Here is a 17,999-nt window from a genome sequence, read left to right as displayed (position 1 = left end):
AAAATGTGTTTGCTTTTCTGTCTCTTTTCTAATTCACAGGGAAAAAAAATCACTCTGACATAGGGGCAGTTAAAAGCTGTTATTCTCAGAGTCGTTGATTTGTCAGTCTGGCAAGTACTGCATTATTGAAAGCAGTAGCTCTGTGCATGTCACCAGCTTTGCATTTCTGGAACATTATTATTTATACTCTTTTTGCAGAAGTTTCGTTAGCCCTGTGGTGTGCTGGCACTGGCCATGTGAGTTGATCTGCGCACACATTCCCTATCAGAATTTACATTTACATTTTAGCAATGCTTGTTGCTAGCAAGGAAACCAAGGCAATAGTACTGCTCTCTCTTAATTGGAGTACACTGAATTTCTGACACTTGTGTGTATAAGGGTTCAAAACTCAGTATAGCACAAATTTGCCAGGGTTCTTGATTTTCACAAATTATTGCTTTTTTTTATGTTATTTTGGAGGTGGTAAAGCAGATGGGGAACAGAAGGGATCAGTCACACTGCTAAAGATGCTTCTATGAAGACTGTTGTAAAAGAGTTGTGTGTGCTGTTCCTCTGCTGGCAGGGGAACAAGAGGTTGGGAAGTGCCAGTGAGCCTTGCTCTTTGTACCACAGTCCTGACAATCTGCACCAACATCATGTTGCTGTGGATAGTGATTCCTCTGTAAACTATTCATTTGCTGCTCAGAGCATCAGTCAGAGCAAAGGGTTTCTTCAATATACAGGTTATGCAACAGCTCATGGAAAATTTTGTTAGGATGTACTGTCCTCAGAGGGTTACTAAATTGCTTCCCTGATTAAAAATAAAATCAAATATATTTTTTCTATCTCTCTTTTGTGGGGAAAAAAAAGTTTTCTCTCAGTACAGACCTTGACATAAAACTGAGACATAAATATCTCTGGTATATATCAAGTTGAGGATCACAGTAAGGACTTCATGCTTCCTCTTTTCAAGCCAATAGATAAGTTTTTATTTTAGTATGCTTTTTTACCTACCAAGTATTTTTCCATATTCTGATTTCAATCATTTTGCAGGTAATGTGCTCAAACTTAAATGTCTTCACCTCCAAAATAAATACAGAAGAGAAATATTGTTAGAGGGATGATTTATTTCCTTTGGCCTATACTAAATTAAGATAGTATGAGCCAAATTCTAGATCAACAGATGTTTTATCTGCACCTTGATCATTCTTCTTATTAAAGGCAAATTATAAATAGTTTAAAAATGCTTAGTTAATACATCAAAAGTTTAGCATATGATTATGATGACAACAGTATATATTCCATGTAGTTAGGTCAAACATGTCTCTAAATGGTTAGTTAATTGCTAATGATTGTCTTGAAATCAAGGTATTTTTAAAATAAAAATTCAAATAAATAAGCCTTTTCAGTGTAAACATTATATAGGGAGAAACAGGAGGTGCTGAATAACTAACACAGAATATTTCAAAGATGTCAGTTTTCAGTGGAACTACAATATATTTACTTTCTACATTAGTTTAAAATCAAAGGCATTTCAGGTGAAAAGAATGAAGAGAATGAATCTATTAAGAATGAATCTCAGGTATATATAATGATATTCATATTCTCCATCTCCAAGAAAAAGAGAGACTGGCTTCTTTATCCTTGGTGTGGTTGCAAGGGAAAATGACACAGCTTTGCCATTTGAACATTAAAAAAAAAAAAAAAAAAAAATTTCCAAAAAAAAAAGCTTAAATCCCAGGGGAATGTATGAGAGGCAACATCTAACCCCCTGGGATCAGGCTCATGGTTCATTATCCTACCAGTAGGGCTGATGCTTGAGCCTTCTCAGAAAAAGCTTGACAAAAATCCTACCCTATTTCTGCATGTAGTTGGTGTCCTGAAGACTGAGGTAAACACTAAATTAAGGATCAGATTTAATGTCTGAAATGTATGGCAACTTATTCATCATTTAGGGACAGGTAATCATTGTGCTGTTTAAAGAGATGTGTAATAGTTAGAGGAAGTCTCCTTCTCCTAGTGGCCAAGAGATTAGAGTTCATATGCAGAACCAGGAGCCCTGGTTGCAGCATCATCCTCAACTCCTTTAGCCTGCCTGAGAATTCCTTCCCCACTGGAGTGCCCAGACTCCACCTCAAGCCCCATCCCTTGGCACGTCACAGTGTTTTGTAGGGCTATGATCAGTTCTGTACAAAGATCCCCCTTCATTAGCACAGCTCCAGCCTTGGCTTTCTGACCTCAAAGCCAGCTGTGGATTTTGTGTTAGGGAGGAGCTGGAAGGGAGCCTCCCAGGGCAGAGCTTCTGAGGGGGACCTGAGTCATGCTCCCTTCTCGTGTGCAATCTCTGTAGCGCTGTGAATTGTGCATTCCTTCCCGCGCAGTGGCACAGCTCCTGCGACGACTCCCACCGCAGTTTTGCTTGGAGCCTGGTTGCTAGGAGATGGCAGCTCTGAGTTCAGGGCCCTCCTCACCACAGCCAGCTGAGACCCTGCATCCCAAATTTTCCTCCTCTTCACCATGCACAGCGACAAGTAGCCAGAGCTCTGGTCTCCCACTTCTTGGCTGTGTGCTCCGAAACACATGGGCTGGTGTGCACCGAGGTGCACCGAGCTCTCCTGCTGCCTCCTCCAGCCAGGCTCTACCTTCTGGGCTTTTCCAGGAGCTCTGTGCATCTGCTCTGCAAGACACTTCCAGTTAGGGCTTCAGTGACCTCACTAGAGAGGCTCTGGAGGACATGTAAATCAGGGACAGCAAATCTGTGGGTTCCAGACAGCGAGGATAAGGACACCAATCCTGAGACACTCTGCTCAGCTGTAGGAGTTAGTCCTGTTTGCACTGTGCCCCTTGAACACAGCCTAGTCCTTGATGGTTTTGCAGAAGTTCTGCTGTTGAGCTCTGTGAAAAAAAATGAGGCTCTGAGTGAATCTATGGCAGGAAGTATAATTTAGTTTTAGACATAAGGAGGCAGAACATCTGAGTCTTGAGAGTGTTAAAATTTTGGACGATGAGTTAAGCTATGTTGCCAAGATATAACTTTACTCTGTAGCTTATGAATGTTCTCTGAGAAAATAATATATTTTCTCTCATAAGAGACATCAATGACCTTTGGAGATAAAAAGTAAGTGTTATTAAAGTTGAATTCCTGGCAAAAATGCATTGCAATTCTGGCCGTTTGTTTAAGATTATTATTACTTAAGGAAATGCTTAGGAGACCACTTTGGCCAACTCTCTTAAAAATGTAAAAGTTTGCCTTAGCTCATAATACTGCCCAAGAGGCTCCATTCTTATTGTTTATGGTATTAGTTGTCTAATGGTTCAGCATTCCATATTAAATATTAGAATTTCTGTTAATAACATAAATCCCTTCTCCTGAGTTATTTCAGTTGTGCTTCAGGTGAAAGTCTCTTTCACCAATAAATACCTGCAAGACAAGGATGTCTTCATCTAAGAGATGCTGATAGGATAGTGTCTTCTTGAGAACTGAAACCAACAATTGCTCTTAATGCATACAGGATTCACAGCCCTTTTTACTTCAACACAGAGACTGAACACTGCTTGAACTATTTGATCTAAGAAAAAACTATAAAAAAGTTTTCAGAAATTTTATAGAATTCTTAATAAGTTTGGTATATTTATGAACCATAAAAGAGCTGTGCAGCAGAGGTATGCATAAAATAGCAAAATATCCTACACAAAGGGGAGGTAATTTTAGCAGATTTTTTTTTTCAGTTAACTACTCTGAAAAGGTCCTTTAAAAACAAAACTTCCATAGGTCCATTTTATTTGAAACCATTTTATTTGAAAACACTGAAATATGTTTTGATTAGAGGAAAGTAGAAAGTAAAACCAATGAAAAAATTCAAGAAGCAAAGAAAATGTTCAAATACATACAGACTAAATAATATTTTGTGTCATTGAGGTTGCTATGGCTGGATGAGCAGTCACACAGCAACAGTTTTCCTTGTTTCCAACTACTAAAATGGGTTAAATCTTCTCTCAATGCTTTTCTTTATTTCACCTACTGTTGCTAAAGTTGCTACTGTGGCATTCTGTGATCATGAATGGAAGTGAGGTACTCTAAACAGTAGTTACAGTAAGTACAGATGGGGAACAATACACTTTCACCTGAAGCATCTCCTTTCAGGGAAAAATGAAGGGCTGTTGTGCTAAATTCTGTTAAATATTGCACAATCATAAAAGAGGCAAACAGAAAGCATTGAGGAAAGCTCATGGTGTACAAACAGACACTGCTGTTACACAGATAACCACGGTACTCAAGTCACTTTTGTGAAGGCATCCTTACTTTATGGCCTTTGTGTGGAAGGACACTCACTTAAACTTCTCCAAACATAAGAATGCAGTTTTATTCCATTCATCTATTCCTTCTGTCATTTCTGAGACTGATACATCCAAATAAGTAGATGGTACATTCTGTATTCGTTTCTCTTAACAAGAAATATATGATTCTCTGACTTGTAAGAGTCACTCCAGTACTCAGGAAATGGCTGTTTCTTGTCCTTTCCCACTATTCTGGACAGAGTTGGGTTTTGAAGAGCTCTTCAGGGTGAGAGGGTACATGTTCTCCTTTGAGAATCAGTATGGCTGGTTTGTGGAGCACAAATAAATTAATATTCTCAGATTTTTGGGAAACCTGTGTTCTTGCTTATTTCCATTGTTTCTTTTATGCTGATATTTGTAAATCTGAAATATATCTGTGCTTGTTTAACATGCATTATACATTTGTAAAAGCAATAGAGGTAGAATCTTAATGAAAAAGACCTACACATGCAAGGTGAAATGTAACCATAATTCCAAACTTTTTCTTGTTTTTTGCAGGATGAGGCTGCTCCAGCTGACAAGCAGTGCAAACAGGAGCCAGCCCAGGTCACTTACTCAACATCAGCTGTTTCCAGCACGCAGGAGGTGTTGTATATCAACGGCAACGGGACCTACAGTTACCATAGCTACAGAGGGCTCGGAGGTGGGCTGCTAAACCTCAATGATGCTTCTAGTAGTGGTGAGTTTCCTCACAAATCGTGGCTGTATGTATCTGTGCTGATGTGTATTTCCCCCTGCTGTACAGAAAGCTAGTCCATCGGGTTCAATAGCCACAGGCTGTTATCACATAATGAGCAGGAGCACAATCCTGTAAACTGCTACTGCTGAGCAAAATCCTTGTTCCCTGCATGCTAGTCTCTTTCTAGCTTCAAGGGACTAATATACAATAGGGCAAGACTGAACCATAAGCCTCTAACAAAGCTGAGTAAAAAAATGCCAGGTTAGATCTTCACTGTTTGCATAACTTTATAGGACCTTATCATTACTGTCCTCTCCTACAGTGATCACAAAAGGAGGCCATTAGTATATTTTTGGCTCTAGATTCAAAACACTCAACTCCATATTGTGTAACACAAATGAATTAACATAGATTTGTCACATGGTCTCACCAGCTACTTTAATTTACTGCAGATAAGGATCTGGCATAACAAGTGTTAAATGAGCAATCAGCATATTCATTTATACCCTACACTAAAAATGACAAGGTAAATATGTCACCATGAGGTTGTATGTCCCTCTGAAAAAAACCCAAGTGGTATCGTTTATTTAGACAACATTCCTTTCTTCCTACATTGGCATGCTTTTTTTAACATAAAAATGTAAGCAAATTGTAGTATTGTTTGAAATTATCCCTCATGTTGATTTTGTACAAATGCAGAGCAATACCCTTCTGATAAAAAGGGTATTGTCTCTCTGTCAGAGAAATGCCATTCCTCTGGAAGCCTGAGATTTTATTGACTCCCAGGACTGTATTTAAAGAAAAGTCTCAGAGGATGGAGAAATCCCTGGGTTTTTGCCCTGGCTGATCCCTGTCTGGCAGGCGAGAGTGCCAGTTCAGGTAGAGCAGCTGACTTAGGCTAGATGATAATTGTTCAGCTACAGCCTCTATATTCGGCATGCTCAGCAATTTTCAAAGTGCTACCAGGGCTGCAGCCTGCAAGGAGTTATTGGAATGAGGTGTGCTGAGGAATTTCAGTCACATCTTCTTCCTCACCCCCTGCCTGCAGAATTCTCAAAGGTCTGTGGATGATTTGTGCTAAGTTTTCGAGAGTCTTTTAATAGGTAATACTTTAGTTGTCAAAAGTCTTTGACTCAGTGTGAATGATGATTACAATTGTTTCCATACACATGAAGAACACATCTGAGGCACTGAATATGGTCTCTGATCAAATACTTTCATCACAGTAAGACAAACTGTGGAAGTCTGGATTTGTTTGTGAAAATGCACAAGAACTTTAAAATTGTCTTTTACATTATGCCCGGAGAGGATCTGAACCAGTTCCCACTGAAAACAGTTGGCTTTTGCTCTTTTGCCCAGCTAAGAGGAGGATTAAGCTCCCCATGTGTTATTTGTCAGCAAAAGCCATCAATATTGTCCTGGCTTATATAATCTTAAACTGTGAGGAATCACAACTGTTTTGGTACTTGTTTTTCCCTTCAAACTTCTTGTAAGAGGATCCATTTTCTTAACTCCCATTTTGCAGTGACTTGCGGGCTTTAGGCAAAAGTATTCTATGTCGCTTCAGCGTGCAATTTTAAAAAACGATGTACAAATTAAATGCCATCTATAGCATCACAGGAGAGGTTTGTTGGGACCAGACAATAGGCAGCAGCACCCACCATCCAACCATACATATTTTTAGCCATCAATTCGTCTTGCCTTTTGATTAGAAGCCACATCTTTGTGCCTTTAACACAGAGGACTCCAGTGGGTTTTTTTCAGAATTAAAGCTCAAGAGAGGTTTTTATACAGACATATGCTCAAACATTTCTTCTTCCTTGCCTTTCCCTACTTTCACTGGACAATTTTGGCCATATGTCCTTTTGTTTTGAAAAGCCAGTAAGCCATTGCACTTCTCCCATATGGTTGCACAGTTGGAAGGTTGTGCCAAGGTGCCCATCTTCTCCACAGGGATCCTACACGAGTCAACGTACGTAAGCTCTGGGAACCAGAGGTCTTTGTGTGCCAGAATTTGGAAACCAGTTGTTGATGCTGACAGTCTAGTTAGGTTGGTGATTTGTGATCTATTTGCCATATCAGGAAGAACATTAGGAAAGTTGTGGAAAGGCAACTCTGTCCATTCCTCAGCCTCATTGACGCAAAACCAATGAGGAGCCAACCTAATTATCTCTCAGATATTAAGGGTAAATTGCTCTGGCTCTGGTAGCTGGTTTCCTCACAGGAGAAGTGGGAGGACTCTGAGGCCAGTGAGATCTGTCAGTCCTCAATGATGTGTCCATTGGTAGACAAGAGGAGTGGTTGGAGTTGCAGTTGACAGAGGTAACCACTGCCCTCCTGACAGACCTCATAGGACCCTTGTTTGCAATCATTACACTGTTTCAAGGACTCCTGTTCCAAACATATGCAAGGCTGTTAAAATGGTTAATGACACACTTCTCTGGAGAACAGGATATTTACTAGTGAATTGTTTTCAGGAGTGAAGAACTAATTTAGAAATGCAATTCCTTTTCAATATAGTAACCTATCAAATGTTCTTGTCACATTAACAGATGTTCTCCTAGGGTAAAAACAAATAGGCACCTCAGTCAGAATGCGTGTATAAACAAATAAGATCTGTTCTTTTGTGTCTGCTAAAACAGAAAAAAAAGAAGTTGCAATAGCTGCAATAGCTATTTAAAACTTACTGCTTGATTACCTATTTCTGGACCTTCCCCCACAGTAATATAATAATTAATGTCCAATTAACTCTCTGTCTAGAAGTCCAGCTGATGTATGTATTTTGTATTCTGTGACTCATTTAATTTGGCTATTTCCTCCATATAAAGTTCACCCCTACTCTGACCTTACAGACGTGGCTGTCTGTTCGCCCAACTGTTTGGTGGCTCTGGCTCAGGGACCTCTCTCTGCCTGCTGTTGCAGTGCTTCCCTCCTCATGGGGAGGTCAGTCCTTCCACATGGCTAATTACAGAGCCATAATTAGCTCCTCACGCAACTGCATGGGGCAAGCCTTCATGAAACTGCTCAATATGAGCAAACAGAATGTAGCAGCTTGAGCAATGACCCCTCCTTATTATGGGCGGGCAAAAAAGCACAGAAGGAAAAGGCTTGGTCTTATAGCACCAAGGTGTCCTTTCCCCCTCCTTTTAAACATTTTAGGCCAATCCAGCTTGGCTGGAAATATTCACCAAGCAATCTGTGGGTTGACAGAGTCTGTCAGCCTGTACATGGGCTGGGGAGAAGCCTTTGGTCATGTTGTATTTGATTTGTTTAGATGGTAAAGGAGAGCTACTCTTTGAGAAGGGTGGATTTCCACAGCTCCTCTGTTCCTGTTACAGAGCTGAATGGAGAATCTCCAAGGTGCAATAGCTCTGTGAATGCAGAGTTTGTCTGCCAGCTCTTAGCCAGCCACAAAAGCTTCAGCTGTCCTCCTATCATTCCTGGACTGAGCTCAGAAAAGAGTCCAGCTTGAGGGCAGGAGGGTGAGGACAGGAGATAATGTTGAGAGGAAAAGCTCTTGATACCACCAGGAGCTGTTGAAGTCCCTGCATGTAGCCTGGGCGTCTCCTGAGGCAGTGGGATTGGCTTGTCTCCCCATGTATTTCAGGCCAGGGGGCTGCTGTCTGCTCTCTCCTGATGACTGTCAGCACTCTCTGAAGTCATGTTGGGCTCCTTGGAGCCATGGTCTTTGCAGTTGCTTCATTTCCTGAAGTCCATTTTCTCTAAGAGTGTGGATTGTGTTTCTGCTGCCATAGCTGGGTTGCCTGGAGGTGATTTCGAACTGTTTCTTCTGCATCATTGGTTTTCTAGCCAGAAATGCCAGTCAGTTCCTTTTGTGTGTGTGTAAAAGGAGGGTATTTCAGAGTCACTATTGGGCTGGCCATGCAGGATATGCCCTCATGTCACAGTAAGACAAAGTGTGTTGTGTCTCCCTTTCTCTCCACAGATCTGCAGCCTACCTCCACCACAGCCACAACTCAGCACTGCATCCCAGGCACCACGAACGTCCAGTCCCCTTCCAGCTCAGGTGAGTTCTTTGGCTGAATCCCATTATGTTCACACCATAGCAGATCCTGGCAGGATCCTGGCAGGATTCTCTTTCAGCCTCCTCTCCCATGGGCAGGCCTGCAGACCATGATGGCCCAGCTGGTGGCTCACCACCCTGCTCACCCCTCCCTGCTGTTCCTTCCAGAGGCTGTGCCCTCCCAGCTCTTCCCTGCTTTAGCCAGGCCTCCTACATGTGCCAGTCTGCCTTCCTGGTCCTTTGCATACTGGTCCTGCAGATGCTGCAGCCCTGCTGGAGACAGTGGGGTAACTGGGGGAACCTCCCAGGGCAGGTGCTGCTGACCTCCAAGGACCAGCACGACCATGCTGATCTGCAGCAGGGAGAGGAGTACTGAGCACTCTTGTCCACTTGCTCATGAGATAGCAGGGAAGGAAGGCACCTCGTTTCCACATCTAAGTATTTGTTCACGATGTAACCTTCTGTAAAATCTTGGCACTTGCGTGATTGATGGTGGTGATAAACTTGGTGATATTCTTGGTGGCAAACTAGGGGGAAAAAACTCCAACAGATGAGAATATCCAATATGTAGCTAGTTTTTAAGGTGCTGAGTGGGTTATTCACAGGTTGGCTTGCCAGGATGTAGTAGTTAAATGGGGTTTTTGCTGTGGTTCCTCTCTCCAGGTCTTTATACCTCTATTCTTGCTCAGACTTGTGTTCTCAGCGCTACCCTGATGACATCAAAGTGGAGAAAAGGGAAAGAGAACACAGTTTGTCTCTAACACAGAGCCTGGAGCATGATGAAACAGATCAAAAGTGATAGATATAGGAACCTGGGACAGTGTGTTTAATCCCATTTGAAAACCCAAAAGGTGGGGTTGGGAGAAGTTAAATGTTTTGACCTGTATTTTGGCAAAGGGGAACTTGCTGGAAAATGCTGGCTGAATTTTCTGTTAAGACCTTCCCTACATTCCTCTTCCTCCTTCCTCATCCTCTTCAAATTGTCACGTATGTGGCACAGGCAAGTACTACTCCATTCCCACCACAGGGATGGAAATGGAATGTACTGGGCAGAATCTGACTTTCCTACCTCTGCACAAAGCTGAGGTGTCAACTGTTAAGGCAACACAGTATACACCACATCATTCATCTCCTGTGGTGGATAGGGAGGATCTCATATAATCATTTAATCCCGGACCACTGTGTTTCCTGATCACTGAAAATGAATGATGGCTGTAGGCATTTCTGTGTTTTTCATATCACTTTCCTCAGGCAAGACAGCATTTTTTCCCTGCTGTCTAAAGTAGCAGAAGATGTGTCTTCCAGAGGGAGAGGTGTAGAAGGGAGAAAGGAGCTTAAAAGGTCCAATTCATCAGTCCCAGTTTTCTTGATTTTTCCTGGCACTTAAAGCAATACTTTTAGAAACATCTGCTCTATGTTTGAAGGCAGGAGGAAAAGAAACGTTGACAGATACGTAAAATCACAATAAAGCATTCTTATTACAATAAATACATCTGATTCAGAAAGAAAAGGTAGCATACTTTGATAAATTCTTTTCTATTTTGTTTTATTGCAGTATATAAGTTTTTCAGTCAAACCTCTCCCCTAAAGCCATTCATGAGGAAAAAAATGAAGAGGAGAAAAGGTGTCCTAGAAAAGTTACACACAAGAGATTTCAAAGTATGGGCAAATGTATTTTTCTCTAAATAAGCGTCACTGCTTTTTGCATTATCACTGCTGAAAAAGGTTGCTTAACTATTAAAAAATGTAGATGCTTAAGCACATAACACTTTTAAACATTTTTTTTACTCTACATTATTATATACAATAGTGATAACCATTTTGAGAGTCACTGGCACATTTATTATTCTTTCAGTAGTTCTTAATTATAAGATTGGTAGCTACCCAGTGACAACATACAATTCTTAAGGGAATTTTGCTGAGACAGTTGATAGTGTCTAAGCAATCAGTATCAACACATCTACATCTGACCCATATTTTGGAATTTGATATAAATCACGTTGGTAATGAGTAGTGCATGAGGCAGTAACTACTTCCATTAAAGTATTGTAATTTACAGAAAAAAGCCATTTGTTCCACAGTGTGTTTAGTGGCAGACATTTCTAGCAGCTAATTTGATGAATGCTTGTCTAGCACATGAAGAATGAGTTTTTAGAGTTTTCATATTCAGCCTGATGTGGTTCCAACAAGAACAATTGCACCTCACAGGGGAAATTAGGTCAATGTAACTGGACAGAGATAGTAAATCAAAAATATTCCCATGTTAAAGTGTCAATCAGGTGGCCTAAAAAAGAGGCAGATGAACAATACTTTAGTCTTCTGAATGAGTATAAAAGAAAAGGTTTGTCCCAGCAATTTATTTAATCCACTGCTTGTGAGAATGTTGTGCTGTTATAGAAACATGGAAGGTGACAATTTCATGTTATGGCAATATGCACTAAGAGAAAGAAAAAAATGGAAATAAATCTCGTGTCTTAATCTCTGTGACATATGCTTAATCTTTGCTTGCTCAGCAGACATTGTGGAACCTGATAATAATGTTTGCAATCAAGATTTTTAATAGTCCTGAAGTACTCCAGAATAGGAAGCAGTATGCTAAAATGTGCACTAACATCTTGGAGGAACCTGACACTGCAAAATTCATTGCAAAAATATTCAGATTTCTGTCTTTACAAATATACACTTTCTCATTCCTGTGAGGACTGGCAGCTTAATAAATGAAGTTACATAGACTAAAGTAATAGTAAAGAGTTATTAAAAGACATAGTGGTGAAGCTGTTCAGCTTTTTCCAGATTTAGTAACCTGTCATAATGACTTCTGGAGATAGATGTACATAAAGTGTCCTTAACCAGCTATTTTAAGCTTTCCAAATAGCTGTGATTTATTTTTCTGATTAAAGAGATATGGTAGGTGTGAATAAGGTTTAGGTTTCCATGTTTCAGTAGCTAATTTGCATAAAATCACATGAGAAAAATCTACAGTACAAGAATGCACTTATATGTTGCACTTATTCCTTAGTTTTTAAATGACCAGGGATGACTGATGAAGCTACAAATAAGTTACAATATTTTAGTATTTAGCAGCCTAGCCCACCTTTGAGAATCTCTATTACTGCCAGTGAGTGTCTATCATGGCTATTAAAAGCTGAGACCAATATAACACATCCTGGGACTAATCTCTGAGTGAGGTGTTCTCCCAGAGATAGAGCTTGGGCTGTCATAGGTAAGCTTTAGAGGTGAGATGGAGGGGTCACATAACACAATTAAAGGAGCTAAAATCCTTATCTCCACATGAAGCATTGGATTTTTTTTCTGTGCAGTTCTCTGGCAGCTTCCTTTCCTGAAAAGGCATGGGTGTTCTCAGTGTCCTAAAATCATAGCTATGAAACTTTTCTCTCTGTGTGTATTCCTCTGTGGTTTTTTTTGAGGGGGATGGAGGACAGCAATGGGAGTTGTTAAGTACAAGGCAGGAATTGGGGAGTGAAGTAAAATCCCATTTTCCTGGTAAGTAAAAAAAAAAAAATAAGCTCACCAAGTAGTTTGAAGGAGCTGTGTACATTAAAATTTGAGGCATCTTATTTTCTTTGTATACAAGAGCTCTGACATAACAGAAATCTCCCAGACCGAGAGGATTTTTGGGCTGTGGTTGTTCCTTGTGTATGAAGGCTGCCATCTGGCTTTTTCCAGTATCATCCAGTACCAGGATGCAAAGATAAATATTCTGAAGAATTAAAGAACTTTCTTCATGAAAGTTAATTCAGACATGTAGGAATACAGAGCCAGCCAGGTCTTCAGACTATGTAAATAACTGTGACCCTATAGACTATGTAAATAACTGTGACCCTATAGACTTGTGAGGATTTATACACTGGTTTGTGCATGATGGATATCTGGTCCTCTCCAGATATCTAGTTTTCCTCTAATCCTCTAGTTTTCCCTTCAGAGCAGTGCACCATCAGTTTGTTTAGGGAAAACCTGAGAGATATGACCAAGCACATTTCCATGTGTATTTTATTTATGAGTGACATAAACTGATATCCTATTCTGCCACTTAAAATCTGGATTAGCAATGAGAAAAGCCCTTCAGTTAAGATTTCTAAAATGAAATGATCTGCTGCAGAAGCTCTGTTCTGCCAGATATTTTGTGTGAGTGTGTGTGTGTGTGTGTGTGTGTGTGTGTGTGTGTGTGTGTGTGTTTGGCAGTGACATGAATGAAACTCAAGGAAAGAACATAAAAGTTAAAGTGGGTTCATATGGATCACAATGGCCTCAATGTGTCAGTGGAAGCTTTTTCACTTCTGCCCCAATAAATGTAGAAGTCTTTAATGACTGCCTGGAACCATTCAGCCCACCTGGAATTATGATTGGTATACCATTCTTCCCTGTGCTGGGTTAAGATTTTATTTAAAAATATCCTCTGAGCTTCTTCACAGTCATCATTTTCCAACAGCATGTGATCACAACAAACAAATTCACAGAGCTAATTATGCTTAATTTATCCTCTGTTCACTGGAAGTAATTTAAAAGTCAGTTCATTTATACTGGTGTAAAACCAGGTAATACAAGTTGTAAGGCTAAGTGCTGCTTATTCTACTTGTGTAGTAGGAAATCAGATCTAATAGGACCCTTTCAGTTTGAGTAGTTTCTTTTCATTGTCCCAGCTCTGCTTTTATTCACTCAAGGGGAGGTTTTTCATTAACTTCAGTTTTTGTAGGGACATGGCAATCTCCACATTTTTTGTGGTCTCACCTGTATCTCTGCACAGGTATATAAGAAAGAAAGTTAAATAAGGTTTATGACCAGATCTTCAGCTTCTGAAAATCAGGCATCTCTTCATAGTGCTTATGATTGTGAGTCTGTGTTTTTGAATCTTATAAATTTTGTGGGATTATTTAGGAGAGCCTCCACAGTATGAATTGGTGTGTTCTGTGTTCTGCAGTTGAACATGCTAAATTTTAAAATTATTCTAGTCTTTGCTGGAAAATCTTGGCGTTGACATATATTGTACTGATCAAATTGAGGACATTTTTCTCATAGGAAAGCAAAATACATTGCTTTGGATATCTTGATCCCAATTTCCAGGAGAGTATTAAGATTAGAGTGAGGCTAGTCTGATTTTCTGCCTGCTGGAAGTATAGATTTCCTACACTGCCAAAATGAGAGAGCAATATTCCCTAGATTTGCTTAATAGGTATAGTTGCATCTATATCCTTCTATATATGCTCAAAAAAGTCCTCAGTCCAATTCTACCTGTCCAAATTTACACTCCAGGAAGAAAAAAAAGTGTTAAATGGAAATTTTAAACGCTTCATTAAAGCACCATGCATCTTAGCTGGTTAATAACTGATCAAATAGCCAGGGAAATTTCATACAAAGACAAAGTTCATGATGGCAGATGTTTTGCCAATCACAGTAGCCTGCAGACTGCCCTCAGGAATGCTGTCTTCTATATGAAGTATTCATGGTCTTGAGAATATTTTTTGAAGAAAAGTGCTAAGCATATTGCTGTGAGCTGCCAATACAACAGCATGGTGATTGCTGCAGAATCTCTTGTCAGTGTTCTGGCCTTACAAGATCCTTGCAATGTGTTGCCAGCTGTATGCAGCCCTCACAGATGATAGTGTGTTCCTCACTGTGGCAGCCAGATTGTCACCAGCCTAATCCCATTCATGAGCAGCTATTTATGTAAGTGATCAGACAGCATCAGGCAAGTCATGTGGATGACCATTTATCTACGTCTGCAAGGGATTCAATCTGGCCGCATGCTGATTGAAGCATAAAATGTGAAAATAGCTGTCTAGAGAGCATAAGTTGGATTTTTTGTGATAAAAATTGCAAGTGTGCATATTGCCATGAAGTCCACCGTGGCAGCTGGAGCTGGGGAGGCACAGGAGATGAGCCTTCTGCCTGATCACCATCATCAGATCCCAGGGCAGCGTTTGGGGTGCAAGTGGCTTGCACTGTTGGAATATGCCCCTGGAGGGTAATTTTCTGCTGGCAGTGGACTTGCCCCTCATGTTCTGTAAGTGGGTTCTGTGATACATAAATATAAATTGCTGTGGTTCCTGTCAAGGCGACTGGTAACAGAACAATTATTGCTTATTTTTGCTGCTTGCACTCAGCTGTGAGCAGGTCCTACTGCTCTGCATTTGTATCTACAAACCTGTGAAACGTCTCTGGCAGGCAATCTGAAGCTTCTTTTCTTTCCCTTTGCTGTCTGCAGGTCCAACAGATCTCAGTATGAAGAGGCAGTTAGCAAGCAGCTCTGGATCCTCCAGTAGCTCCAGCTCCAGACCCCAGCTGAGTCCCACCGAGATAAACGCAGTGAGGCAGCTCGTGGCAGGGTACCGGGAATCCGCCGCGTTTTTGTTGCGCTCTGCGGATGAACTGGAAAACCTTATTTTGCAGCAGAACTGAGTCATGCGACCTTCACACCGGCCTGGTCTTATCTCAGAATTTCCACTAATGACATTTTGATTTCCCAGAGCACACACTTCAGTTACTGCACAGTCTTTTAGGAGAGTTAATTACCATAATGCCACACTGTTCTTGATCCATAAAGTGATGTGTTAAGGTGCTTCAAGTGAACTTCGACCTCTGGTGTTTCCGAGGTACTTTACTGTGTCCAGGCTATTGCTTTTGTTTTAGTGTGTCAGCATAAATATCGAAAAAGTGGCTAGAAATTAACTCATTCTAACAAGTGGAGGAAACAGAAGATACTGTGATGGTTTTTTAAAACAAGTGGTTCAAGATCCAAGTGCAATATTAGTGGAATGTGATACTGACTCATTGGACTTAAAGCTGCAGTATATGGCAAAACATTGCCAAATGTCCTGTTGCTACAGGGCACAATTGCAATTAAAAGGATCTTGTATTTTAAAAAAATGTAATTTTTATAAAAAACGAAACAAAAGATTTTTGTTTTCATTCAAGATTTTTCATTTTTACTTTGGTAAACTTTTTCACTGGTCCTGAAAATGTTTTGAGGAGCTATTTTAAGTCCCCCCTTCCTCTCTTGAATCCCTGGCTGTGCCCTTCTCCCCAACTTCATATTCTTTCTACAACGAGTAACTCTTGATGCTGGATAATTTCCTCCCCTGTGTACTGTAAATTGTCATCTATGGAATACCTTCAAAAGGGAAGTATGCATTTCCTGCATTCATGCCATTCTCAACTCCATTCTGTAATATATTGCAGCTTTATTAGCAATTAATAAAGAGTTGAGCGTTTTTTAAAAAAGACATATCTTTGAGAAAAAAAAAGATGATTTGATTTCTTATGGTGAGCTCATCTGACTCCATGATCACTGCTGCTGTCTTATACAAGTCCCTCTAGTTGTGATTGGATGTAGATGATGAATGTTAAGAGGTTGCAAGTGACAATCTGAAAATTTGCACTCTTGTGTGTATTTATTTTTTTTCCTTAATTTAAACAAAATTCTTAACAAGGAAGGTCATTGACACTTCTGGTATAATTTGTATAATTCCCAGGCCTAGCTAAAACCTGTACAAAACTGTAAGTGGATGCAGCTGCAACTATAATAAAACTCTTCTCTCCCCTTCCCCACTCTTCCCAACCCCTCTGTTTCTTATTTTATAATATTGATTACACATTAATGGTGTTTTCTTTGTGCACTATGGCAGGCTTCTTTTTAAGTATATAGAAAAAGGTACTTTAGTTTATGCTTATTGTACTATCTGTTCTATTGTTTAGCTTTTGTTGAATAACAAGTTTCTTGTGCATTCCTAAATTTGCCTTATTTCATGTACAAAATTTTATGTAATTCCGTTTTTGACAATGAGTTTAAGGCATCAGTGATATTTTATATCTACTTGTTACATATAGTTTTCCAAGTAATGACTGTGATTGTGACCAAGTAATGTGCACTTTTTCTTGTAACTGTGGACATTGCTATGCTTTTTTTTCTCTAGTGTTTCTAGAATTACTGTTGCTTACAGTTATGTAAAAGAAAAAGAACTTTTGTGATACTGTTGGTGAATATTAATGTGAAAAAGCCTATGAAATATGAGTATTTTGGAGGTACATAGATACACAAACATCTCTAAGTTGTGGACTCATGTTCACATATTTAAATGAGAATTCAAAACCTGAGGGCTGGAATCATTTCCTCTGTTTTGTTTGGGTAAATAAACAGATTTCTGTGTTTAAATACATGATTGTGAAACATTATAACATTTAAATGGAATAACATTTAAGGCTATAACTGTAATGGTCTTTAAAGAGGGAAAATGGCCTTCCAGTCCAATTCATGCAGCTCCTCAAATATTTTTTCTCAATATTACTTAGTAAATCCAGTAGGATTGAGTAACTAGCATATATAATTTAAAGTTGGCTGGAGGGAACACCATTTTGCCACTCTACATTTGTTCTTAAAAAACTACTGGATGTCTTTTTAGAGGCCCCTGTTCTTGGATATGAGAATATTGTTGTAAATCCTTACCAGTTGTTGCCCATCACTTGGGAGTTGCATTTGTTTCTGCTCAGCTGAGCAGCCTCACCACTTTTCAAGCTCTTTTGCTCAATCCAGGTAAGGACAAGAAGCTAGAGGACAAGGAGGTAAGAAATTTAATTCAGTTTTCTGTCCTCTGACTGCTCTTTCTTCTCCCTCATTTGCTCCTACTCTTGAGGGAGAAGTAGGAAAGTTTGGGGTCACCAAACAACCTTCAAGGCCCATGACTAGTTTCCCCTTTTCCAGCTCCATTCCCAGACTACTTTGATAGCTCCCCATGTCTTCTATACTATGTCTTCTACACAGATCCTCTTCTTCTGGGTGCCTCCTCTGGAAAATTTAGGGTCTCCTTCAATCACAGAAGCAATTGATGTCCTCTAAAGTCTTATACAGATACTTAACTGTGTCCTCAAGTGGTTTGTCTATACCAAATTCCATCAGACAGATGGGAGTTTTTATCCTAGAGCTGTTTCTACCCATAAGTACTGGGTTTATTAATTTCTTCTTTG

General features: G+C 39.9%; 1 protein-coding gene across 5 annotated transcripts in view; it reads left to right on the top strand.

Annotated features, from left to right (window-relative positions):
* The window catches only part of NOL4 (nucleolar protein 4), a 187,580-nt gene extending 170,390 nt beyond the window's left edge, over nt 1-17,190 (top strand). For all 5 annotated transcript variants that reach the window (XM_074550577.1, XM_074550574.1, XM_074550570.1 and 2 more), the window contains 3 exons: nt 4,816-4,996; nt 8,943-9,023; nt 15,244-17,190. In XM_074550577.1, the coding sequence (XP_074406678.1) occupies nt 4,816-4,996; nt 8,943-9,023; nt 15,244-15,437 (456 nt within the window). In that variant the 3' untranslated portion in view covers nt 15,438-17,190. The remainder of the gene's footprint in view (nt 1-4,815; nt 4,997-8,942; nt 9,024-15,243) is intronic.
* Nucleotides 17,191-17,999: the final 809 nt, after the last annotated feature.

Source organism: Zonotrichia albicollis, chromosome 1 (assembly GCF_047830755.1).
Source record: "Zonotrichia albicollis isolate bZonAlb1 chromosome 1, bZonAlb1.hap1, whole genome shotgun sequence".
In the NCBI taxonomy this organism is placed as follows: Eukaryota; Metazoa; Chordata; class Aves; order Passeriformes; family Passerellidae; genus Zonotrichia; species Zonotrichia albicollis.
This window is presented reverse-complemented; position numbering and strand designations above follow the sequence as displayed.